Source organism: Prionailurus viverrinus, chromosome E2 (genome assembly GCF_022837055.1).
Source record: "Prionailurus viverrinus isolate Anna chromosome E2, UM_Priviv_1.0, whole genome shotgun sequence".
NCBI lineage: Eukaryota > Metazoa > Chordata > Mammalia > Carnivora > Felidae > Prionailurus > Prionailurus viverrinus.
The window spans coordinates 54,418,597-54,443,458 of NC_062575.1; the positions used below are offsets into that span (position 1 = coordinate 54,418,597).

The 24,862-nt window shown below is 56.2% G+C and overlaps 1 protein-coding gene across 1 annotated transcript in view; it reads left to right on the forward strand.

The window, feature by feature from the left end:
• PRR12 (proline rich 12) overlaps positions 1–24,636 on the forward strand; it is a 28,115-nt gene extending 3,479 nt beyond the window's left edge. Inside the window, exons 4-14 of the mRNA XM_047835571.1 lie at positions 1–3,317; positions 3,863–4,523; positions 7,094–7,485; positions 14,924–15,040; positions 15,295–15,428; positions 15,735–16,207; positions 21,450–21,575; positions 21,683–21,780; positions 22,881–23,027; positions 23,125–23,220; positions 23,629–24,636. Coding sequence (XP_047691527.1) covers positions 1–3,317; positions 3,863–4,523; positions 7,094–7,485; positions 14,924–15,040; positions 15,295–15,428; positions 15,735–16,207; positions 21,450–21,575; positions 21,683–21,780; positions 22,881–23,027; positions 23,125–23,220; positions 23,629–23,775 — 5,708 coding nt within the window. The 3' untranslated portion in view covers positions 23,776–24,636. The remainder of the gene's footprint in view (positions 3,318–3,862; positions 4,524–7,093; positions 7,486–14,923; positions 15,041–15,294; positions 15,429–15,734; positions 16,208–21,449; positions 21,576–21,682; positions 21,781–22,880; positions 23,028–23,124; positions 23,221–23,628) is intronic.
• Positions 24,637–24,862: the final 226 nt, after the last annotated feature.

The window sequence follows — 24,862 nt, forward strand, 5'->3', positions numbered from 1 at the left end:
CCATGCACACGCCAGGCCCCACGGAGCTCTTCATTTCGGGCGCCCTGCCGGGTTCCAGCACCTTTCCATCCTCCTCTGCCCTGTCGGCCTACCAGCACCCGGCTTCCTTCGGCAGCCGCCCCTTTCCAGTGCCCTCGTCCCTCAGCCTTCAAGATCCCCCATTCAGTCCCCCAGCTAACGGGCTCCTGTCCCCTCATGATGTGTTGCACCTAAAGCCCTCACAAGCACCCACGGTGCCATCCTCGCTGGGCTTCGAGCGCCTGGCAGGGGGCGGTGTCCTGGGGCCTGCTGGTCTCGGCCCGGCCCAGACCCCTCCTTACCGCCCTGGCCCTCCTGACCCACCCCCACCCCCCCGCCACCTCCCGACTCAGTTCAACCTGCTGGCTTCCTCTTCCGCTGCTGCTGCTGCCGCCGAGCAATCTTCCCCACAGCTCTACAACTTCTCGGGTGCTGCCCCGGGCCCCCCGCCACCCGAGCGGGCCCTGCCCCGCCAGGACACCGTCATCAAGCACTACCAGCGGCCGGCAAGTGCACAGCCCCCGCCGCCCCCGCCACCAGCCCACGCCCTCCAGCATTACCTGAGCTGTGGAGGCAGCTACTCCTCCATGGGCCACAGGGCTAACCTGGCCTGTAGCCCCCTGGGCGGCGGGGAGCCCTCCCCTGGTGCTGGCGAGCCTAGCAAGGCTGGGCCCAGCGGAGCCACGGCTGGAGCATCGGGCCGGGCTGCAGGCCCAGAGGCGGCTGGAGGAGGTGGGGCTGCGGGTGGCGGTGGAGGTTACCGCCCCATCATTCAGTCGCCCGGTTACAAGACAGGCAAAGGCGGTTATGGAGCAGCTGCGGGTGCTGCCAACAGGCCCCCCCCGCCCCGTTCAACCGCCACACCCAAATGCCAGAGTCTGGGTGGGCCAGCAGCAGCCTATGCTACTGGGAAGGCCTCTGGGGCTGGCGGGGCCGGGGGCCAAGCCTATTCCCCTGGACAGCCCCAAGGGCTTCTAGGACCCCAGGCCTACGGGCAAGGGTTTGGAGGGGGTCAAGCACAGGACTTGAGCAAAGGCCCTAGCTACTCAGGGGGGCCCCCACAGCCCCCCAGTGGCCCCCCGCCTCCTGGCCTAGCCACGTGTCAGAGCTACTCCCCGGATCAGCTGCAGGGGCAGCTGTATGGGGTTCAGGGTGAGCCATACCCCGGGCCAGCTGCCCATTCCCAGGGGCTGCCCACAGCCAGCCCCTCGCTCAGCTACAGTACTGGCCATTCCCCGGCGCTCTCGGGTCACGGAGGTGGCTGGGGGCCCAGCTCCCTGGGGGGTGGCGGCGAGGCCAGCCCTTCTCACATCATCCGCCCACTGCAGTCGCCGCCTGCCCCCGGCCGCCCGCCTGGAGTCGGCTCTCCGGGAGCCCCTGGCAAATACCTGAGTTCCGTCTTGGCCTCGGCCCCTTTCCTGGCGCCTCCGGGAGCCGGCAGCTATGCAGCCGGAGCAGGTGGCTACAAAGGCAAAGGGGATGGCTCGGAGCTGCTGGCTGGCCCCGGCGGGCCTCCTGCCGAGCGCACGGAAGATGAGGAATTCCTCATCCAGCATCTCCTACAGGCACCCAGCCCCCCGCGGACCTCAGGGGCAGACGGCTTGGTGGGTGAAGATGGGGCAGCGGATGCCTCCAAGGGACTTGGGGGTAGTGGTGGGGCCGGGGGTCCACCAGGCACACCCTACGAGCTGGCCAAGGAAGACCCCCAGAGGTATCACCTGCAGAGTGTCATCCGGACGAGTGCCAGCCTCGACGAGGGTGCCACAGCAGCCCTGGAGCTGGGCCTGGGGAGGCTGAAGGAGAAGAAGAAAGGGCCGGAACGAGGTGGCGAGACACCCGAGGGGCTGGCCACCTCAGTGGTCCACTATGGGGCAGGTGCCAAGGAGCTGGGGGCCTTTCTCCAAAAGAGCCCGCCGCCCCCACCTCCCACGGCTCAGCCTGCCCAGCCCACACCCCACGGCCTCCTCCTGGAGGCCGGGGGCCCTGACCTCCCACTGGTGCTGCCTCCGCCTCCCCCACCACAACTGCTCCCTTCTGTCCTTAGCCACGCCCCCAGCCCCTCTCCCAGTGCCCCCAAGGTTGGCGTTCATCTCCTTGAGCCAGCCACCCGTGATGGGGCGCCCCAGGCGCCCCCGCCGCCGCCCCCACCTCCGCCACCCATGCCCCTCCAGCTTGAGGCCCACCTCCGAAGCCACGGCCTGGAGCCTGGTGCCCCCAGCCCCCGCCTGCGACCCGAGGAGAGTCTGGAGCCCCCAGGCGCTATGCAGGAGTTGCTTGGGGCCCTGGAGCCACTGCCCCCAGGGCCTGGTGACACTGGCGTAGGCCCACCTAATACCGAGGGCAAGGATCCCTCAGGTGCCTACCGCAGCCCCAGCCCGCAAGGCACAAAGGCCCCCCGCTTTGTGCCACTCACGTCCATCTGTTTTCCTGACTCCTTGCTCCAAGACGAGGAGCGCAGCTTCTTCCCCACCATGGAGGAGATGTTCGGCGGAGGGGCGGCAGACGACTATGGCAAGGCCGGGCCGCCTGAGGACGAGGGTGACCCCAAGGCGGGGACTGGGCCGCCTCCGGGCCCCCCTGCCTATGATCCCTATGGGCCCTACTGCCCTAGCCGGGCGTCTGGAGCTGGGCCTGAGACGCCGGGCCTGGGCCTGGACCCCAACAAACCGCCTGAGCTGCCCTCCACGGTCAATGCTGAGCCTCTGGGCCTGATCCAGAGTGGGCCACACCAGGCGGCCCCGCCACCCCCGCCTCCCCCTCCACCGCCGCCACCTGCCTCCGAGCCCAAGGGAGGCTTGACCTCACCCATCTTCTGCTCTACCAAGCCAAAGAAGCTGCTCAAGACGTCCTCCTTCCACCTGCTACGGCGCCGCGACCCGCCCTTCCAGACGCCCAAGAAGTTGTACGCCCAGGAGTACGAGTTTGAGGCGGATGAGGACAAGGCCGATGTGCCCGCTGATATCCGCCTCAACCCTCGGCGCCTGCCCGACCTGGTGTCCAGCTGCCGTTCCCGCCCGGCCCTTTCACCCCTGGGTGACATCGACTTCTGTCCACCCAACCCAGGCCCCGACGGCCCCAGGCGCCGTGGCCGCAAGCCGACAAAGGCCAAGCGGGATGGCCCACCCCGGCCCCGGGGTAGGCCCCGGATCCGCCCGCTGGAGGTCCCCACCACTGCTGGGCCAGCCTCAGCCTCCACACCCACTGATGGAGCCAAGAAACCTCGGGGCCGGGGCCGTGGTCGGGGCAGGAAGGCCGAGGAGGTAGGGGGCACACGGCTGGAGCCCCTGAAGCCACTTAAGGTGAGGGGGACTGGGGTCTGGATGGCTTAAGTTTTCAAGAAAGCGGAGGGTTGGGGCCACGGTTGAGGTTCTGGGGCGTGATGGGGGCTGTGGTTTATGTTCCTGAAACTTGTGAGGAAATGCATCTCTGGGCTGGGATTCCAGGCTTCCACTGTTGGAGGGATCTGAGAATTGACACTTTGGGGTCTGGAGGGAGGGAGGTACAGGGTATTGGAGCTTAGGTTCTTAGGTGCTAGGTCTTAAAGGACCAGCGATCGGGGGTTCCTAGATTCCTGCATCTTGGGGGTGCGGGTGGAGGGTCTGGAGATTGGGTTCCTGGTCTGTAAGCAAAGGAAGATCAGGGAGCATCGAGGGAGGAACTCCAGTCCTATTCTGGAATCAGAAGGGGTCTGTGGGCTTGAATTCTAGAGTTCTACAGGCTGAAAGTGGGAATTTGACCTGGGTCTTAAGTGAGGGTTGGGGGCCTGTGCTCCTGCTTCTGATGGGGGAGGGGACTTGGGGCCCCAGATTCGTGGGTCCTGACTCCCCATCGCCCCAATATCTAGATCAAGCTGTCTGTGCCCAAGGCCGGTGAGGGTCTGGGAGCCTCGTCAGGCGACCCTGTATCCGGCGCTGACCACAACAGCCTGGACTCCAGCCTGACTCGGGAGAAGATTGAGGCCAAGATCAAGGAGGTGGAAGAAAAGCAGCCAGAGATGAAGTCCGGCTTCATGGCCTCCTTCCTGGACTTCCTCAAGTCAGGCAAGCGTCATCCGCCACTCTATCAGGCCGGCCTGACGCCCCCACTCAGCCCCCCCAAGAGCGTGCCGCCCTCTGTGCCGGCCCGGGGCCTGCAGCCCCAGCCCCCTGCCGCCCCCACTGTGCCACACCCCCCGCCTGCCGGCGCCTTCGGGCTGGGGGGCGCACTGGAGGCGGCCGAGAGCGAGGGGCTAGGGCTGGGCTGCCCTTCGCCCTGCAAACGGCTGGACGAGGAGCTGAAGCGCAACCTGGAGACGCTGCCCTCCTTCTCCTCGGACGAAGAAGACTCTGTGGCCAAGAACCGGGACCTGCAGGAGAGCATCTCCTCAGCCATCTCCGCTCTTGATGACCCACCCCTCGCTGGGCCTAAGGACACTTCCACCCCAGATGTGCCCTCCTTGGCAACTGAGGCTTCAGTGCCAGGGCCTCCCCCACTCCCGGGGCTCCCTAGCAGCAATGGCACACCCGGTGAGCTCGGGGATGATGGTTTGGGGGCGGGAAGGGGCTTTCCTGTTGTTCAGGTCACAGGGTACAGTTGTGCAGGTTGTGCACTGTTTAAGGGACATTGTTCACGTAGATGAAGTAGATTCTCTTGTTTACGGAAGTAACTTGTTAATCGAGGGCAAACAGGTGTTTTTAGTAAGAAAGGTAGCATTTTCTAATTTGCCCACAGATGCTAAGTGGGCTAAGGGGCCCCAAGGTGGGCACTGGAGAATGTGGGAAATGGGGCAGGTTATAAGTGATAGGGACAGGTGGGTGACAGGGTACTGAGAGAGCTTTTAAAACTGGTGAGGCTATGGGATCTGAGAAGGAGCTGGGATTTAGAGATGTATGGCAAAGGACAGAAACGTATCTGGGGGTAGGGAGAGACTTGGGAGGGTAGTTGAAAGAGACTGGAACATTGACTAGTTGGGTCTCATGGAGGGGGGGGCAGGAGGGAAAGGCTGGGGGTATGGCAGGGTCTGGATGGTGTTCTGTCCTGGGAGAGGCTTTGGGCAAATTTTAAGGTGCTTCACTGGAGAGGGAATGAAGGCGTTGATTTGGAGGAAGGCAGCGGGGGCAGTTCATGAGGGTTTGAGGGTTCAGAGGTGTCCTAGGGAAGGGAGAGCACTTCTAGGGGGTTGCAGAAGAGTGGGAAATGGAGAGGGAGGCTGAAGGGCAGAGGTGAGAAGAAATGCCGGGGGCTTCTGAACAAACAGAGTGTCAGGGTTCGCTGAAATGGGAGCGAGTATTGGGGTTCAAGAACCTTGGAAGCCTCATAGCTCAGGACACGGCTTGAGAGGAAGCAGTTTTAGGCATCAGGAGGGATTTTAAGGCAGTAGAGGGGGCCGTTAGAAAAGCCCTTGGAGAGTTCAGTGGGAAGTGGAGGGCATTAATGATCTTGAGAGTACAGAGCAGTCTGAGGGAAGGGCAGGGAGAGCTTGGGGGGGGAGGAGGACAAGACCCCCTGAGCAGGAAATGAGGAGGAAGAGGTGCAGAGTGGATGCTTGGGGAATTGGGACGGAAGGTGGAAGATGGGAGGTGAGAGCCAGCAAGGGCTTTGAGGCAACTGAGCGGTGTTTCTGGACTCAAATGGGCATGAGGTGTGGGAAATGGGTTTCAGGGGCTCAGAAGGTCCTCTGGAGCTGGGAAGGGGGTCTCCTGGAGGGACTTTGACCTAGCAGAAGGGCTTTGGGGGAGTTGAACTGTTGGCATTGGAAGGGACGTTCCGGAACAAGAGAAGAGGTGCAAGGGCTGGTGAATGGCATTTGGGAACTAGGAGCCACGTCAGGGCAGGGCAAGGAGCTTTGGAGGGACTTGGGGTGAGGTCAAGGGGGAGATGGACTGGGGTTGGAGACCGTTGAAGGATGAGGAAGGGTCTGTGGTGAGACAAGAGAGGACTGATTTTTTGTTTTTTAATGTTTATGTGTTTAGAGTGTACGTGCAGGCAAGCAAGGGTGTGGGGGCAAAGAGAGAGAAGGAGAGAGAATCCAGCAGGCTCTGCAATGTCAGCGCAGAGCCCGGTGCAAGGCTCGATCCCATGAACTGTGAGATCCTGACCTGAGCGGAAATCAGGAGTCAGATACTTAACTGACTGAGCCACCCACGTGTCCCCAGAGAGGACTGGTTTTAATGGGGAGTGGGGGCGGGGGGGGGGGGGGGGGCGGACATTGAGTAATGCTACAATATAAGGGACAGAAGGGGAGAGTATTTAGAGACTGGGAAGAGGGGTGGGGAGAGAGCACCACGTTTGGGTGGGAAGGGTTATTAGGACACTGGAGAGAGAAGTTAAGGGAATAGTCTTCCTTTGGCCTCCTCAGGCAGAGGTGGGTATTAAAAGTCCCAGAGCGGGGCGCCTGGGTGGCTCAGTCCGTTAAGCGTCCAACTTCGGCTCAGGTCATGATCTCACAGCTCATGAGTTCGAGGCCCTGCATTGGGCTCTGTGCTGACAGCTCAGAGCCCGGAGCCTGCTTGGCATTCTGTGTCTCCCTCTCTCTGCCCCTCCCCCGCTCGCCCACACGCTCGCGCGCGCGCGCTCTCTCTCTCTCTCTCTCTCAAAAATAAATAAAAAATCATTAAAAAATAAATAGAAGTCCAGGAGGGGAAGGGCACCTGACTGGCTCAGTCTGTGCAGCAGGAGACTCTTGATCTCAGGGGTGTGGGTTCCAGTCCCATCTCGGGTGTAGAGATTACATAAAAATAAAATCTGGAAAAAAAATAACAAGGAAAGTCGGGGAGGGGACAGGCAACAGGTAAGCAGCCTCAGGAGCCCTGATTAGGAGGAAGGGCAAGAGCAGAAGAATAACAAGTGGAGGTGAGCGGGATTTGCAGCAGAGATGGGTGTTAGGGTGCTCGGTGGAGAACAGGTCCCGTTGATCAGGAGGGATGTGGGGGTGCACAGCAGGAAGGGGGCTGGCTGTGTTGGGACGCTGGAGAGGAGGGCGGGGGCTGATACTGATTGACAGTGACAGCGGCCTTGAGGGACCTGCGCGGTGAGGGCCGAGGGGGCCTCGCGGTGCCGGTGCTGTAGTCCGCCCTGACGCCCCTCTCGCCCCCAGAGCCCCCGCTGCTGGAGGAGAAGCCCCCGCCCTCGCCGCCCCCCGCCCCGACGCCGCAGCCACCGCCGCCGCCACCCCCACCGCCGGCCTTGCCCTCGCCGCCCCCGCTGGTGGCCCCCGCGCCCAGCTCGCCGCCCGCCCCGCCGCCCCTGCCCTCGCCGCCCGCCCCGCCCCCGCCCCCGCCGGCCGCCCCCGCGCCGGAGGAGCCCCCTGCCCCGTCCCCCGAGGAGCCCGAGCCTCCGGACGCCCGGCCCCTGCACTTGGCCAAGAAGCAGGAGACGGCAGCCGTGTGCGGGGAGACGGACGAGGAGGCGGGCGAGAGCGGCGGGGAGGGCATCTTCCGGGAGCGCGACGAATTCGTCATCCGCGCCGAGGACATCCCTTCCCTCAAGGTGAGTCCCCGGGATGGCACGCTGGGCCCGGGGGTTTGGTCCCTCAGCGGCTATGGAATGCCTGCCGGGTGACAGGCCCCGAAACCACAGGCCGATGGGGGCAGAACATCCAGAGGACATGCGGGGCTCTGAGATGCGGGGGGGCGTGTGTGTCCCATAAAGGAGAGCGATGGTTAACATTTATTGCAGGTATTGTGGGGGCTGGGGTTCCAGGAGGCAGGTCCTGGTCTCGGTAAAGCTTCTAATTTAATGGCACAAGCCAAGAGAGTGGTGACTTGGCGAGGTATGCCGTGTTGGTGGACGCGTGTGGAATCGACAGAATATACCTGTGAATGCGCGCGCACGCCGAGGTAGCCTGTAAATTGAGTAGCCAATGATTTGGGAGCGTGAGGCCACATCTTAAACACTTTATGCAGATCGCCGCATTCACTGCTCCCAGTTACGCTACTCCAGAGGTTGGCAAACTGGCCTGGATGGGCCAAGTGCAGCCCACGACCTCTTCCTATAAATAACGTTTTATTGGCACCCAGCCATGCCCAGACGTTTCCAAATCCTCTAGCGCCCATAGCGTGGCGGGGTGAGATGGTTGAGGCAGAGGCTAGCTGACCCACAAAGCCAAGAATCTTTCTTTTCTGCTCCATGACGGAAAAAGTTTGCCGATCTCTGCTCCACTCGGTTCATGGGACAGATAGGTTTGGACCAGAGGATTAATAGCAGGGGTGCTTGGTGAGGGTAGGTGACTTCAGGTGCTCGTGCAGTGCGTCTCCCAGAACAGGAGACTGAGCAAGTGCTTGGTGGGTCAGCAAGCCATGGTTCCCTTGATGGTGACCCTGAAGACTAAGCTCCTTCTTCATATTAGTCACTGTCACGGACTGGGTATTGATTACGGGGCCAGGAACACGTGTGGCCCTTCATGTACATCATCGCATTGAATTTAATCTCGGGTGTTGTTTCTTCAGACGGAGACGTTGCGGGATGAATTAATTATAAGGTTAATAACTCGTGTTATGCTTTATTATCTCGTGTACTTTGGGAGATGAACTTAATGTGTTATTTACCGTCTTATCTTTATTTTTATTTATTTTATTTTTTAAGGTTTTTTTTTTTTTTTTTTTAGTATGAAATTTATTGTCAAATCGGTTTCCATACAACACCCAGTGCTCATCCCAAAAGGTGCCCACCTCAATGCCCATCACCCACCCTCCCCTCCCTCCCACCCCCCATCAACCCTCAGTTTGTTCTCAGTTTTTAAGAGTCTCTTATGCTTTGGCTCCCTCCCTCTCTAACCATTTTTTTTTCCCTTCCCCTCCCCCATGGTCTTCTGTTAAGTTTCTCAGGATCCACATAGGAGTGAAAACATATGGAATCTGTCTTTCTCTGTATGACTTATTTCACTTAGCATAACGCCGTCCAGTTCCATCCACGTTGATACAAAGGGCCAGATTTCATTTCTTTCTCATTGCCACGTAGTACTCCATTGTGTATATAAACCACAATTTCTTTATCCATTCGTCAGTTGGTGGACATTTAGGCTTTTTCCATAATTTAGCTATTGTTGAGAGTGTAGTCTTATTTTTAGTCGGTTTTTTTTTAAGTTATTTTAAGAGAGCACAAGTGGGGGAGGGGCAGAGAGAGGGGGGAGAGAGAGAGAGAGAGAGAAAGAGAATCTCAAGCAGACTCCATGATGTCAGCACAGAGCCCGATGAGGGGCTTGATCTCACAAACCCCGGATCAAGACCTGAGCCGAAATCGAGAGTCAGACACGGGGGCACCTGGGTGGCTCAGTCATTTAGCATCTGACTTCGGCTCAGGTCATGACCTCATGGTTCGTGAGTTTGAGTCCACATTGGGTGAGCCCCCATTTCTCTCTCTCTCTTTCTCTCTCCCTCTGTCCCTCCTGGGATTCTCTCTCTCTCTCTCCCTGCCCCTTGCTCACTTGAGCCCTCTCTCTGAAAAAAAAAAAAAGAAAGGTCAGACGCTTAACCCACTGAGCCACTCAGGTGCCCCCACAGAATTTAGTTTGATCTTTTTTTCTTAATTGTGGTAGCCTGTATATACCATGACATTTGTCATTCTAACCATTTTTTTTTAATTTTTTTTTTTAATGTTTATTTATTTTTGAGACAGAGAGAGACAGAGCATGAATGGGGGAGGGTCAGAGAGAGGGAGACACAGAATCTGAAACAGGCTCCAGGCTCTGAGCTGTCAGCACAGAGCCCGACGCGGGGCTCGAACTCACAGACCGCGAGATCATGACCTGAGCCGAAGTCGGCCGCTTAACCGACTGAGCCACCCAGGCGGCCCGTCATTCTAACCATTTTTAAGTGTACCATTCGGTGGCATTAGGTACATTCACATCGTTATGTAACTATCGCCATTGTCTGTCTCCAAGTTTTATATTCATAATTCTCCTTCACGATAGGGATTGCTAGCCCCGTTTTACAGGGAAGGAAACTGAGGCGTAGAGTGGTACAGTAGCCTTCCTAGTCTTTCATGGTTGGGGACTGACGCCAGCTCTGTTGGCCCCAGGAGCCTGGGCTCTCAGTACCAGATTCAGCCTTTCTCTGTCCATTCTGTCAAACATTGACAGTGACAGTGGCGGCGGATGCTGCTGGGCGCCCCGTGCTGGGCCAGAATAACAGAGCTTTTACAGATGAGGAAGTTCACGTTCAGAGAGAGGGACTCGTTCGGCTGGTGGGTGCCGAGCCGGGATAGGAGCCACAGCTTTCTGACACCACCTCCCAGCTGGCACGGGGCCGGGCAAGGATTCAGATGCTTAAAATACAACACGAGTGTGCATTACAATGGGGGACACACAGCCCCAGGACTGAACCACTCATGCAGACACCGGAGACTCGTTTGTGTGCTTGGAGTCGGGGCAGGCTGGTGGCATCGTTACTGAGAGCCCAGCTTTGGCGTTAACCTGACAGGCTTAAATCTCAGCCACTTCTGGGCTGGGCTGGTGTTGACCCTTCCTGACCCTCCGTTTCCTCATTTCCTCCTTCAGGTAATGGGAGGATCCAGGCATTAATGCTTCCCTGGGGCTTTATGGAACCGGGGGTGGCACACAGTAGGTGTCCTAAAACTTTCGCTTCTGTTACCCATCTCAGTGCTCTTGGGCAAACCTAGTGCAGAGCTTGGGTAACTTTTTCCGTGAAGGGCCAGCCAATAAATACTTCGGGCTTTGCAGGTCAGAGGGTTTCTGCTACATATTCTTGTTTTGTTTTGTTCACAATCCTTTAAAAATTAGGAACCATTTTTAGCTGGTGGGTGTGTAAAAATGGGCAACAGGCCACTGGTCGAGAACAATGATAGTCCAGTAGAAATATCAGTGAACCATATACGTCATTTTAAACTTTCTCGTATCCAGGGGTGCCTGGGTGGCTCAGTCGGTTAAGCGTTCCGACTTCAGCTTAGGTCGTGATCTCCCGGTTTGTGAGTTTGAGCCCCGCGTTGGGCCCTGTGCTGACGGCTCGGAGCCTGGAGCCGGAGCCCGGAGCCTGGTTTGGATTCTGTGTCTCCCTATGCCTGTTCCTCCCTGCTCGTGCTCTGTCTCCCTCTCTCTCAAAAATAAATAAACATTTTTTAAAAATTTAAAAATAAGCTTTCTTGTACCCACACTTAAAAGATAGGGGAGCTGGCTTAATGAGTAGAGCACATGCCTTTTTTTTTTTTTTTTTTAAGTTTATTTATTTAAGAGAGAGCTCAAGCTGGAGATGGACACAGAGAGAGGGACAGAGAGAATCCCGAGCAGGTTCCGCGCTGTCAGCATGGAGCCCAACATGGGGCTTGAACCCACAAACTGCGAGATCATGACCTGAGCTTGAAACCGAGAGTCAGACTCTTAACTGACTAAGCTCCCCAGAGGCCCCGAGCACTGGACTCTTGATCTCAACAGTTGTGAGTTCAAGCCCCATGCTGGGTGTGGAGCCTTCTTAAAAAACAAACAAACAAGTTCAAAGATGGGTGAGATTGGCCACATTGTATTTTCTGTAACAGTGTATTTAAAGCCATCATTTCAGTATGTCATCAACGTAGAAAAAGCTCCTGAGATGTTTTACAGTTTTCCCATATCAAGTCTTTGACACCCAGTGTGTATTTTACACTTGTGGACCGTACTCGGAGCAGCTGAATTAGAAAGCGCGGGGTTAGCCCCCTTCCTCAGCTTCCCCATCTCTAAAATGAGAGTGAAAATATTAACTCCCAGTTCTCGGGGATGTGGAAGATTTAGCAGGATGTAGACCCTGAGCACGGTAAGAGTTTATGGGGTAGAGAAATGTACGGGGAAGGGTGGTCCGGGTGGAGGTAGCAGGGTGCAAAGCTCGTGTCATGAGCAAAAATGCGTTGTCCTTGTGGCTCAAGGGGTTGAGTGGCTGGAAGTGAGTGCCAAGGCTGGGAAGGTGAGCCAGGGGCCGGGTTATGCTGGAGTGAGATCAACGGGTGCCTGCTTGAGACTCCTCTCTGGGTTTTCCGGCAGCTGCTAGGGCTTCTCGCCAGCGGGGAGGTGGCTGGGGAGATGTCTAGGCCTGATGGCAGTCTGTCCACCACCTCAGTCCTGTGACCCTGATTCCCTGTTAACTGACCATAAAGCTTTCTTATTCCCACCCTGCTAGGTGTTTCTGGCTCGTTCTCATCTTGCTGCTTGCTTCCTGCCCTGGTCTCTGCTTGTCAGAGTTCAGATTCCCAAAAGAGAATCTGATTGGTCCAGCTCTGCATTTGGGGCCAAGATGATTTGCTTCCTGATTGGCTGCCTGGTTAGGTCTCCTCCAATCGGCTCTGGCTTCCATCGGGCAGGGGCAGGGGCTTTGGGCATGTTGGCTTCCCTAATAAGGGGAAGTGGGTGTGGTCAGTGATCCCATAGACATGAGGAGAGGCAGGAGGGACAGCCTGGGGACTGACTGGCCCTGATTGGAGATCAGGCAAGGATGATACCAGGGATTGGGCACGATGGTGGCAGGGAGGCAGAGTGGTTTTGGGAAAGACACCAAACTCGACTGGGATGTGGTGAGCCAGGGGACCTGCGTCCAATGAGAGAATCAATCGACTCAGAAGAGGCAGATTAGGTAGTGGGAGGAGACTGAGGAGGGGGTGGGCTCCCCCCCCCCCTCCGTGGGAAGGATGCTCTGATGACTTCTGAGAACTTCATATTCACATTGAGAGGGGAAAAGGCACCCCTGATGGGGGGCACTGCATATGCAAAAATCTGGGGGTCAGAAAGTCTGGGGTTCATCTGCTGAACTCTGAGGGGTCTGGATAGCGTGCTGGGCAGGGGCTGGAGAAGAAAAAGGAAACTAAGGCAAAGTTTCGCTGTGCCAGACTGTGGAGCTTGCACTGGGGGCCCTACAGGGGTTTGGAGCTGAGCAGGATGTGGTCTGAAAGGAACTTTTCAATCCTTGGGCCTCTGACCTGGCTTCCCAAGGTCACCGAGAGGAAAGACTGGGAACCACCTAGCAGCCTGGGAAAAAGGACTTGGGGCCAGGACCCTGGCATCCTTGTCTCATCCTGCCTCTTGTAATTTTAAGCCGAGAGCATTTTGAGACCTCATTTTCATCAGGTTATTGTAATCCCTTTTTTGCACTCCCCTAGCTGATCTGAGGGACACAAAAAATCACGGAGGTGAGGGGCGCCTGGGCGACTCAGTCACTTGAGCATCTGACTTCCGCTCAGGTCATGATCTCACGGTCTGTGAGCTCAAGCCCCGTGTCGGGCTCTGTGCTGACAGCTCAGAGCCTAGAGCCTGCTTTGGATTCTGTGTCTCCTTCTCTCTCTGCTCCTCCCCTTCTCATGCTTTGTCTCTCTCTCAAAAATAAATAAACATTAAATTTTTTTTTTTTTTAATTGTGGAGGTGAAAACAACTAACTCCAACTAAGAGTGGGTAGTAGATAGCTTGGCACACCAACGCCAGTATTACAGCTGCTGCCAGTGCCAGACATCATTAATTGATCTCAGCACTTCTCCGGCCATGCCTGGCTTTCAGGGCAGCCATGACCAATCAATTGGAGTTACCATCTGTATCCTGTTTATCACTTGAGTATGGATTCTTCGAACGCAAGGACTACCTTTCGTGGCTCTCTGGGTTATCACAATACCCGGTGCACATTTCCCGTAGCGTCCGTATTCTTATCTTTTTTTTTTTTTTTTAATGTTTATTTTTGCAAGGGGAGGGGAGTGGCAGAGAGAGAGGGAGCCACAGACTCGACTCCAGGCTCTGAACTGTCAGAACAGAGCCCAAAGCGGGGCTCGAACCCACGAGCCATGAGATAACCTGAGCCGAAGTCAGACGTTCAACCGACTGAGCCACCCAGGCGCCTCCCGTGTTCTTATGTAGTCTGTTAGCTGCTTTCTTCTAGACGCACAACTGTCACACATGCTGTCCTGTGTCATTGCGCGGTCCCCCTCATAGAAGACATTGTCCATCCGGGACTCATTTAGGTATCCCTTCTTCCAGGAAGCGTTCTTGGATTCAGATTGCATGTGAGGTCCTTATTTTTTTCTTAAAAAAATTTTTTTTAGTGTTTATTTATTTTTGAGAGAGACAGAGACAGAGTGTGAGTGGGGCAGAGGCAGAGAGAAAGGGAGACAGAATCCGGAGCAGGCTCCAGGCTCTGAGCAAGCTGTCAGCACAGAGCCTGACGCGGGGCTCAAACCCACAGACCACGAGGGCGTCTGCCATTAACACGTTTATTGCTCGGTGCTGTTATTTTTTTGTGCCCCGTCTGGTTTTCCTGCTACTGCCCTCACTCCCCCAGATTAGATATTGGGTCTGGCCCACATCCTTCAGTTTCCAGTGTCCAGCTGAGGGTCACACAAGTCTCGGCGTTGTGGAGAGGTTATCTGAGTGTGTTGGGGGCGTGGAGAAGGGGGGGCCTTACCCTCACCGTGTCTTGCCCTGTTGTCGATTCGCTGATCAAATACATGGTCTCTGGGAAACTGTCACCTGTCTGTTCTCGGCACAAGCCTCCACTGCGCCCTATTTCATTTATCGACTTGTCTATCTTGTCACTTCTCTGACAAAGACCCCATGAGAGGCGTCAGTCTTATTCGTCACTGGACCCAGGGGTCCAGTACGCTTTCTGGAAAATGGTGGGTGTGCGCTCAGGAGTCGGTCATGACGTTAAGTCGCGACAGAGGCTTATGCCATCCCACCGTGAAGTTTTTATAACCAAAACTTTGCAGCCCAAGAACCAACGGCCTTGACTGCGAGGACTGGGGTAAGCCACAGGAGGACGTGGCCAGACTCAAGCTGCCTCCCCAGGGCTGAGAACATCACACGGCCAGAAGACATCTGGCTGTCAGTGTTCGTTGATGGATGGCTTGTCGACCTCAGTCCCTTTTCTCTTAAGCGGGTATAGAGGGAGGACATCGGGCCAGGAATTGGGGGGCAGGAAGGACAGGAACGAGGGCTGACCTTGCTGGCCTCACTGTACCCCTCCTCAGCTGGCACTGCAGACGGGGCGCGAGCCCCCACCCATCTGGCGAGTGCAGAAGGCGCTGCTGCAGAAGTTCACTCCGGAGATCAAGGACGGACAGCGGCAGTTTTGTGCCACCAGTAATGTAAGCCTGCCCGGGGGGTGGGGAGTGAGGGCTCAAGAGCCCCGGGTGGGAGGGGGGGAGGTCTGGAAGCCGGGGTCCTCCTCACGCATGGCTGTGATTCATGCCTAGTCTCGGGTATAGTCCAGCAGGGGGGCTCCGTTTCCAGTGGCTCCTGTGGCCGCCGCGGGGGCCCTGGGTGGGGTGGGAGTCTTGGTATCTGGCTGCCTGGCTGGGGTGGATGAAGGAGTTCCTCCTGTGCCTCTTTCCCTCCATAGTATTTGGGGTATTTTGGGGACGCGAAAAACCGGTATCAGCGCCTTTATGTAAAGTTCCTGGAAAACGTCAACAAGAAGGATTATGTGAGGGTCTGTGCTCGGAAACCCTGGCATCGGCCCCCAGTGCCCGTCAGGTACCACGGGGAGCCGAGGGGCGGGCAGCTGGTGGGCAGGGTCTACAGGCATGGGGTTGGATCATTCAAGAGAAGAGGCAGAGTCAGGGAGAGTGGACACAGGGTGGGTGACAGAGACCCAGAGAGAAAGAGACTCCAGTCTGGGGCCGGGGGGGCCAGGCAGTGACCGCGAGAGGGAACAGATGGCAAGAGGGGAAGCTGGTTCTGTGCTTAGAGCTGCTGGCGAGGCAGGGGGATTTCAAGAGGAGAATTTGGGTTTCTTAGGGGCTGCTGACTGCATACAGTCCCTTCCGTGTTCCCTTCCAGGCGCTCTGGGCAGGCCAAGGGCCCTGCGTCTTCTGGGGCCAGTTCTGCCCCGCCTCCCAAGGCGCCAGCACCACCTCCTAAGCCAGAGACCCCTGATAAGACTGTCTGTGAGAAGCCCCCAGAGCAGACGCCTGAGACAGCTGCGCCCGAGCCCCCCGCCCCTGAGAAGCCATCCCCACCTCGGCCTGTCGAGAAGGAGAAGGAGAAAGAGCGGGTGACACGTGGGGAGCGGCCGCTACGGGGCGAGCGGAGCGCGGGCGGGCGGCAGACACGGCCTGAGCGGAGCCTCACCGCGGGCCAGCCCGCCACCTCCCGGCTGCCCAAGGCCCGGCCCACCAAGGTGAAGGCCGAGCCGCCCCCCAAGAAGAGGAAGAAGTGGCTGAAGGAGGCGGCAGGAAATGCCTCGGCGGGTGGGGGTCCACCAGGCAGCTCCTCGGACTCCGAGTCATCCCCGGGAGCACCCAGCGAGGACGGTGAGTCCCTAGGCAGCCACACAGGGCGGGTGGGGAGGCAAGAGGAAGGGAATCCGGGGCATCAGAAGGAGGCGTGGGTGAGCGCTGTCCAGAGGGCTCCGGGTGGTATCGGTGAGACAGTGACAATAATTGAAATAATGGCAATATGTGTCAGTCACGTGGCCCCTGACTAGATGACCGCTCTGCACACGATGAATTCACTTGTTTAATTTTTGTAGCAGTGCTACTAAGTAGATACCGTTACTGCCCTCATGTACAGATGAGGAGACTGAGGCACCAGGAGCACATAACATGGCTGGGGTGTGGCGTCCCACCCGAGTTGGGATGTGGCCAGTGAAGCCTCAGGCCTGTTCTTCTGTCTTAGGACAGAAATGTTATGGGGCCCCTGGCTGGCTCAGTGGGTGGAGCGTGTGACTCTTGATTTTGACGTTGTAAATTCGAGCCCTCTACGTTGCGTGTAGAGATCATTTAAGAATAAAATCCTTATTCGTTTTTATTTTTTAAATGTTTAATTTTTTTTTTTACCTTTATTTATTTTTGAGAGACAGAGACAGAGCACTAGTCGGAGAGGGATAGAGAGGGAGACACAGAATCCGAAGCAGGCTCCAGGCTCTGAGCCATCAGCACAGAGCCCGACGCGGGGCTCGAACTCATGAACCGTGAGATCATGACCTGAGCCCAAGTCAGACGCTTAACTGAGCAACCCAGGCACCCCTTAAATGTTTAGTTTTGAGAGAGAGAGAGAGAGAGAGAGAGAGAGAACGCATGCTAGTGGGGGAGGGGCAGAGAGAGGGAGACAGAAGATCCAAAGCGGGCTCTATGCTGACAGCAGGGAGCCTGATGAGCCGTGAGATCGTGACCTGAGCCAAAGTCAGACGTTTAACTGACCTAGCCACCCAGGCGACCCTAAAAATAAAATCTTAAAAAAAGGAAGCAGGTCCTGAGGGCAGAGGAACATGGGGGACCAATGTCTGTCCTGGAGGCCCAGAGGTTGTGGTTTTCCCTGTGACTCGTTGTGTGACTCCAGGAAAGAGGCATCATCTCTTTATGCTGTAGTGTCTTCACTTATAAAACAGATTAATGGCAGATAAAACATATAGGAGGGTACTCACCTATAGTAAAGCACCAAAGATGAGCTCCATTGCTTAGAATGATGTCTGGTTTGTGGTGACAGTAACAGCAACAAAATACACACATACACACACAGACACACACACACACAGTAAATATAACAGCCGCCTTTTAATTGAGTGCTTACCAGGTGCCAGGCCATCGTTTTAAATATTTTACACATTGGTTTGTTTTATCTTTACACAAATCCTGAGAGGTAGGTCCTATAGAATTTTCCTCATTTTAAAGATGAGGAAACCAAGACACCAAGAGTCGATGTGACTTGCCTGAGGTCACATGTCTTTTTAGGAATAGGGCAGGGGTAGCCGTTTTAACAGAGACTAAGCGTACACACGGTTAAAGAAGAGAGAATTCTCTTTCGTCAAAGCCCTGCTGAAAGTGGGAATCTCTTGGAAAATCAGAGGCTCTTCGCAAGGTTGTCCAGGGTCCCAGTTTCCTTTCCTCTTGTCGCTCTGCCTTCCCCCAGGTCAGAGGCAGCCCAGCAGCCCCAAAAGCTGAGGTCCTGCCAGTAGGAAAGGACTCAAGGGCCAAGGAGTGAATCATTACACCTTCCTTTTAAGTGCCAGATCTGGGAGTGGCCCACATCCTACCTCTCCTGCCCCATTGGCTGGAACTCTATCACGTGGCCACAAAAGCTGCAAGGGAGGCTGGGAAATGTAGTCTTTTTTTCTTTCTTTATTTTTAACTGGGCAGTGCGATGCTAAATCAGGCCAGGTGGAAGCAGTTAAAGACAGGTTGTGAAGGTGCCACAAGGGAGGAGACTTAGCAAAGGCCTAGATTTGCAGGTCTTTCCTTCCCTGGCCCTCAATTTTTTTTTTCCTTTTTCTTCAACAGCTTACAAATTTAAGTTTAACTTTAACATGCCATATAATGAACCTCTTTGAAACGTATAATTCAGTGGTTTCTAGTATAGTCATAGAGTTATCCATCCATCTTGGCGATCAATTCTAGAACACTTTCAGTATCCCAAAAAGAAACCCTGTACCCCTTGGTTATCACTCCCATTTCTCCCTTCCCCCCACACCCCCAGGCCTAAGTGACCAGCTACTTACAATCTCTGGATTTGCCTTATATTACATGTAAGTGGAATCACACACCACGTAGTCTTTGGTAATTGACTTCGCGCACTTCGCTAACGTTTTGAGGTTCATCCATGTTGTAGAGGTATCAGGATTTTGTTCCTGTTTGTGGCTGAATAATACTCCACTGCGTGGACAGACCACATTTTATTTATCTACCGTCCAGTTGGTGGAAATTTGGATCGTTTCCACTTTTTAGCTATTGTGAATAATGCTGCTCTGAACACACGTGGACAGCTCTGAATTTTCTGAAATGGGGGGAAGTGAACTCTACACGTTTATGGGAGCCGTTTCCTTGCCAAGGGGTCGGTATGGGTCTGAGTCGGCCTCCCCTCACCTCACTCAACCAGGAGCCCCTCTAGGGTAGGGTAGGGTGAGTGTGACCTATGTATGGATGCCCTGAAGGCTTTGCTCAGCCCAGGAGGCCTTAGAACTAAACTAACTCTGGGTTGTCTGAGAGCGGTGACCCTCCATGTGCTACAAGCTGATGCTCTCTCCTTTCCTGTATTCGTAGAAGTTGTAGAAAGATGCTGCAGTGACTGTCTGCTCTCTCTCTCTCTCTTTAGTCTCCTCCCCTGTAGCTTCCTTGGCCCCTTTTTGCAGATATTTATTGAGCACTTACTATGTGCCATGAACGAGGTCCCAGCAGTGAACAGAATAAACAATAATATGTGTCCTCATGGGAGCTTCCAGTCTAGCTTGGGAGAGTCCATCCGTTGGATAAACATGTTATGTAACAGAATACAAAACAATGTGAAGAATCATCAGTGTAAGGCTGGCTAGGCTTAAAGGCCATTAAGAAAAAGTTTCAGGGGCGCCTGGGTGGCTCAGTTGGTTAAGCGTCCGACTTCAGCTCAGGTCACGATCTCTCGGTTTGTGAGTTCGAGCCCCACGTCGGGCTCTGGGCTGATGGCTCAGAGCCTGGAGCCTGCTTCCGATTCTGTGTCTCCCTCTCTCTCTGCCCCTCCCCCGTTCATGCTCTGTCTCTCTCTGTCCCAAAAATAAATAAACGTTAAAAAAAAAAATTTAAAAAAAAAAGAAAAAGTTTCAGTGGATGCCTGGGTGGCTCAGTCAGTTAAGCGTCCAACTCTGGCTCAGGTCGTAGTCTCACGGTTCATGGGTTTGAGCCCCGTGTTGGGCTCTGTGCTGACAGCTCAGAGCCTGGAGCCTGCTCTGGATTCTCCCCCTGCTTGCTCTCGCTCTCTCTCTCTCTCTCTCTCTTAAAAATAAACAAAGACTTTACAAATTTCTTGGGGCACCTGGGTGGCTCAGTCAGTTGAGCCTCCGACTTCAGCTCAGGTCATGATCTCACAGTTTGTGGGTTCGAGCCCCACATCAGGCTCTGTGCTGACCACTTGGTCAGAGCCTGGAGCCTGTTTCAGATTCTGTGTCTCCTTCTCTCTCTGCCCTTCCCCCGCTCAAGCTTTGTCTCACTCTGTTTCTCAAAAATAAATGAATGTGAAAATAAATAAACATTTAAAAATTTTTAAAAATTCTTAAAAATTAAAAAAAATAGTAGATACGTAGAAAAAAAGAAAAATGGTTTTAGTAAAGAGTATCCAGGCATTCTAGAGGGTGATGTTTTCGGGGGATGGGGGAGTCGGGGAATGCTTCTGGAAATGACACTGGAGCAGAGATCTGAGGGCAACAGGGTTGGGGTTGGGTGACTGGGAGAGAGAACATTCCAGGCTGGGCGTGTCTGGGGATCAGGAAGGAGGCCAGTGGCTGGAGCGAGTGAGTAAGAGGAGAGGGTGAGAAGTGAGGGCAGAGAAGGAACAGGACCAGACCTTGGAGGGACAAGAAGCCCAGGGCTTTGCGTTCCCACTGGAAGGATTTTACCTTGAACGAGTTAGGAGCCATGGGAGGGTTTGGGCCAAGGCCTGGGGGTCCAACTGCTGCTGCCAAGTGGTCACTCTGGCCTCTGAAACAGCTGTCCCCACGGACCTTCCATGTGGTTGAGTCAAACAGACGTTTCTCCTGCCTCTTCCTAAGGGATCTTTTAGGGCTGTTCATAGCCGTCCTGCATCTTTTTTCTCCCCGACGATACTTCTTGGGTTTCATGTGAGTGTCCCTCAAGTCCTGACCTTGGCCTTGTTGTTTCACTTCTCACTTGGCAGGCTCAGCTTTCCAGTGAGCCTCACTCATTTCTTCTCCCTGGTCCCCCTCCAGACATCCCCCAAGCCTCCTCCCTCCAGATCCCACTGAGTTCCTTGTCCTAATTTCCGTGTCTCCAGGATAGCCCCACTGGCTAGGCAGTCAGAGGGCCAGATCTCCAGCCTCCAGCCTTTGCTCCCTCACGTCCACGACTGGGAAGTCCCCAGCCCTTCAGCGCTTTCCTGTAGCCCTGGCCCAGACACTGGCCCTCCTGTCTTCTTGCCCGAGATCCTGTCCTTATGGCCCTGCTGCAGCATCTTTTCTTACCTGGTCCATTACCCTGACCTCTGGTATCATCCTTCCAATCCATCCCCTACCTGTCCTCAGAGGTGCCTTTCCACATTGACCCTTGCCCCTCCCCTGCTCACAGCTCTCCCATGGCTCCCTAGTACCCACCAGAAAAAGCCCCTACTCTCTCCACCTCATATTGGATGGAGGCCCTGCGAGGTCTGGCCTGCATGACCCGTGTAGTCTCAACTCCCACCTCCTCCCTCAGTCTTGCTCTTTGTGATGCGATCTCTCTGACTGGATTCACTGGTTTGGAAACCAATGATGCTGCTTCTTTAGACTTGATTGAAGCTACGCTGAACCAGTCAAACGTGAAGTTCACCGGCCTGGAATGCTCTTGCCTATCAGTCAAGACTTAGCTCTTGTGTGACCTTGGAAGAGCCTTCCCTGGCTTGCCAGGCTGAACTTGTTAACAATCAATGCCTGTGACTCCACCATCAGAGTACATGACGCTGGTACTTGGGGACTTTCTCCAGCGGACTGGGCGCTCCCTGTGAATCTGGGCCTGGTACTTAGAACACCGTCTGCCACACAGGCGGCCTCAAACGAAGGCGGAATAGTGAACTGAAGTCCCATCTTGTTCCCCCCAGAGCGGGCAGTACCTGGGCGTCTGTTGAAGACCCGGGCGATGCGGGAGATGTACCGGAGCTACGTGGAGATGTTGGTGAGCACAGCACTCGACCCAGACATGATCCAGGCCCTGGAGGACACGCATGGTGAGCTGAGGCCTTGGGAGAGAAGGTCCCCGACCCCTCCTTTGCACCCCCCTCCCCCCATGCATTGTGGGGCTTCGGCTCTTCTGACGCCCCTCCGGGTCTTTTAGATGAGCTATACCTCCCGCCCATGCGGAAGATCGACGGCCTCCTGAATGAGCACAAGAAGAAAGTCCTGAAGCGGCTGTCGCTGAGCCCAGCCCTCCAGGTGCCTGTGGGGCCTGGGCGGGAGGTGTCCGGGGCCCAGCAGTCATGAACGGGAGAGATGTGCACCTGTCAGCCACGGAGGAGCTCCCAGAGCATGAGGCCCTGAGCGGGGGGCACCATTCTCCGGGCTTGGCCAGGAGAAAAGTTGAGGGCAGGGCTGGCAAGAGGGAGTCTCTAGGTTCCTTGCAGGCCTGCATGGAGGGGGCTTGGAGGGTGCAGAGAGGTCATAGTGAAGGTCTGGGGTGGGCTGCTGGGAAAGCCCATCAGAGCGTGGCTCTGGAGTGCAAATTTGGAGGCAAAAGGTAGACTAGGGCCTGCACCCAGGCCTTGCCGTGGGACAGTGTTAAGCGGATCCTGATGGCTTCTCTGTCATCGTAATGCGGGACTTCTTAGCACCTTAGGTTTCGGTAGTAAGTCATCTAGATGATTTTCTTTCTGGAATGGCCTAGGATTCTAGAACAGACTATTCAGGCAGCTCTGATTGGGGGGGGGGGGGGGGGATGGTTGTGTGGTGCTGAGATTTGGGGGCAGATTGTTAGGGCAGCGGAATTCTGGGATGGAACGTTGGTCCGGCCTTGACATTTCTGGGCAGATACTGGTCTAATTCTGGGAATTCTGGGATGGACTTTCAGGCTGGCTCAGAAAATCCCTGGTGGGATGTTAGTCCCTCAGAAAATGCGGGATAGAGTGATAATCTGGTTCTAGAACTCCGGGTGGGATGTTATGCTAGGGTTAAAACTTCCGTGGTAATGGAATATTCTTCTGGTTTTAGAATTCTGGGGCTGCATGTCAGCCTGGCACTGGGGAATCTGGATCTTAGGCTGATTCTCAAAATGTTGAGTAGGATGTAAGGCTGGTGCTGCGAATCCCGGGTGGAACGTCAGGGGTCTCTGGGAATCTCAGGCCGGGCCACAAAGCACATTAATAAGGGTCCCCAGACAGGCGTAGGTTCCTCTGTCCTTTGAGGAGACCAAGATTCCCCAGGGATCCCCTGATCCACAGCCTGAGGGAAACTGAGGCACCTGATGACCTGAGAACGGATGGTGGGTTTGGAGCGTGTGGGCCCAGGGCACGTCCCACTGACCGGTCGGCTTCCCGCAGGACGCCCTGCACACGTTCCCCCAGCTGCAAGTGGAGCAGAGCGGGGAGGGCTCCCCTGAGGAGGGGGCCGTGCGGCTGCGGCCAGCGGGGGAGCCCTACAACCGCAAGACGCTCAGCAAGCTCAAGAGGAGCGTGGTCCGAGCCCAGGTGGGGCCGCGGCTGGGCGGGCGGTGTGGGCGACTGGGAAGAGGAAAGGCCCCGGGCTGGGCAGTGGGGTGAGGCTTCTCCACTCTCCTCTGTCCAGGAGTTCAAAGTGGAGCTGGACAAGTCGGGATACTACACGCTCTACCACTCACTCCACCACTATAAGTACCACACCTTCCTGCGCTGCAGGGACCAGGTAAGCCCACCTGCAGCGCCCGTTGCTCTGGGATTCGGCCCTACGGGCTCTGCCCTGGGCCCGGCCCCTCCTGCCTCGGACTCAGGAGTCCAGCTCGCAGTCCCCTCCTCCCTCGGTCCCAGGGGTCCAGCTCCCAGTCCCCTCCTCCCTCGGTCCCAGGGGTCCAGCTCCCAGTCCCTTCCTCCCTCGGACCCAGGGATCCAAGCCCACAGCCCCTCCTCCCTCAGACCCAGCGTCCTGGTCCCCAGCCCCCTCCTCCCTCAGAGCCAGGGGTCCAAACCCACAGCCCCTCCTCTCTCAGACCCAGGAGTCCAGCTCCCAGCCACCCTTCTCCTCGGGAGATTGATCCCTAGACCCCCCCAGACCCTGGTGGCCACTTGCCCCAGCTCCCTGTTTAACGCCCTGCAGACCCTGGCCATCGAGGGCGGTGCTGAGGACCTGGGTCAGGAGGAGGTAGTCCAGCAATGCATGCGGAACCAGCCGTGGCTGGAACAGCTCTTCGACTCCTTCAGCGACCTGCTGGCCCAAGCACAGGCCCACAGCCGCTGTGGGTGACCCCACCCCGCCTGGGGGAGCCACCTCTTCCACGAACGGAGAATTGGGACAGAACTGTGTCCTCAGGAGCTAACCCCTGGGCCCTGCCTGCCAGGGAAGTCGGGGGTGGGGGGGGGGGTCATTGGTCAGGGTGTGTCCATGCTGCCCCCACAAGGGCAGGGTTCAAAGTTCGACTCCTCCCCTCTCCCACACCCCCCTCCACTCCCTCCCCGCCCCTCCTGCTGTCCGGTGTACAGAGAAATTATTTATATATATGTATAAATGTCTATTTAGTAACGGTTTCCCTCCCCACCTTGGCCCAATCCCCTCTCCATGGCCACAGCCCCGCCCCCTCCACCTTGTACATAATGTATAGGAAAAGTCTATGTATGGTTGAGGGGGGGCGGGGTGGCTTCAGAGAGCTGGGGGACCCCCTCCCCCCAACCCCCCCTCACAGGCCAAGATCTTTGCTAAAGGCCATTCCCTCCCCCAGGGCATTCGGCATTGGGCGGGAGGGGGAAAACGCATCTTGTTAATTATTTTTAATCTTATTTATTGTACATACCTGGGGTGGGGGGCTGGGGAGGTGGAGGGGGAAGGAGGGTCCCCTCCCTTTGGCCCTCCTACTCCTTTTCTACTGCGATTGTCTGTGTCTGCCCCCCCCCCCCCACCGCCCCAACCCCTCGTCGTCTGGATGTGGTTCTATTTTTTATCCGTCTCCCCTCCCCTCCCCCTCTCTCTAACCGCCCCCCCCCCCCCCCCCCGCTCCTCCCTCCCCACCACCCTTCGTCTCTTGCTCTTTCTTGGGCTTCTGTACAACTCAACTTGTATACACTGTGTACACACAACCAGCCAAACGAAAACCCAACGGCAAACACTTTATCGGCCGGCTGGAGTGCCTCTGTCCTACGGCGTCTGGGTGCCGGGTGGGCCGAGGGATGGCACAGGCAGAGAGAGGGTCTGGCCTTCTCTGGCACATGGCTTTTCTGGAGCCCGGGCAGTGGTTGGGCTGGGGTCGTTGCACCCCTACGTCTCGCTGGGTAAAATTGGCCCACCCCAAAATTTAGCGACCTAAAACAAGAAACGTTTTATCCTCTGGTTTCTGAGG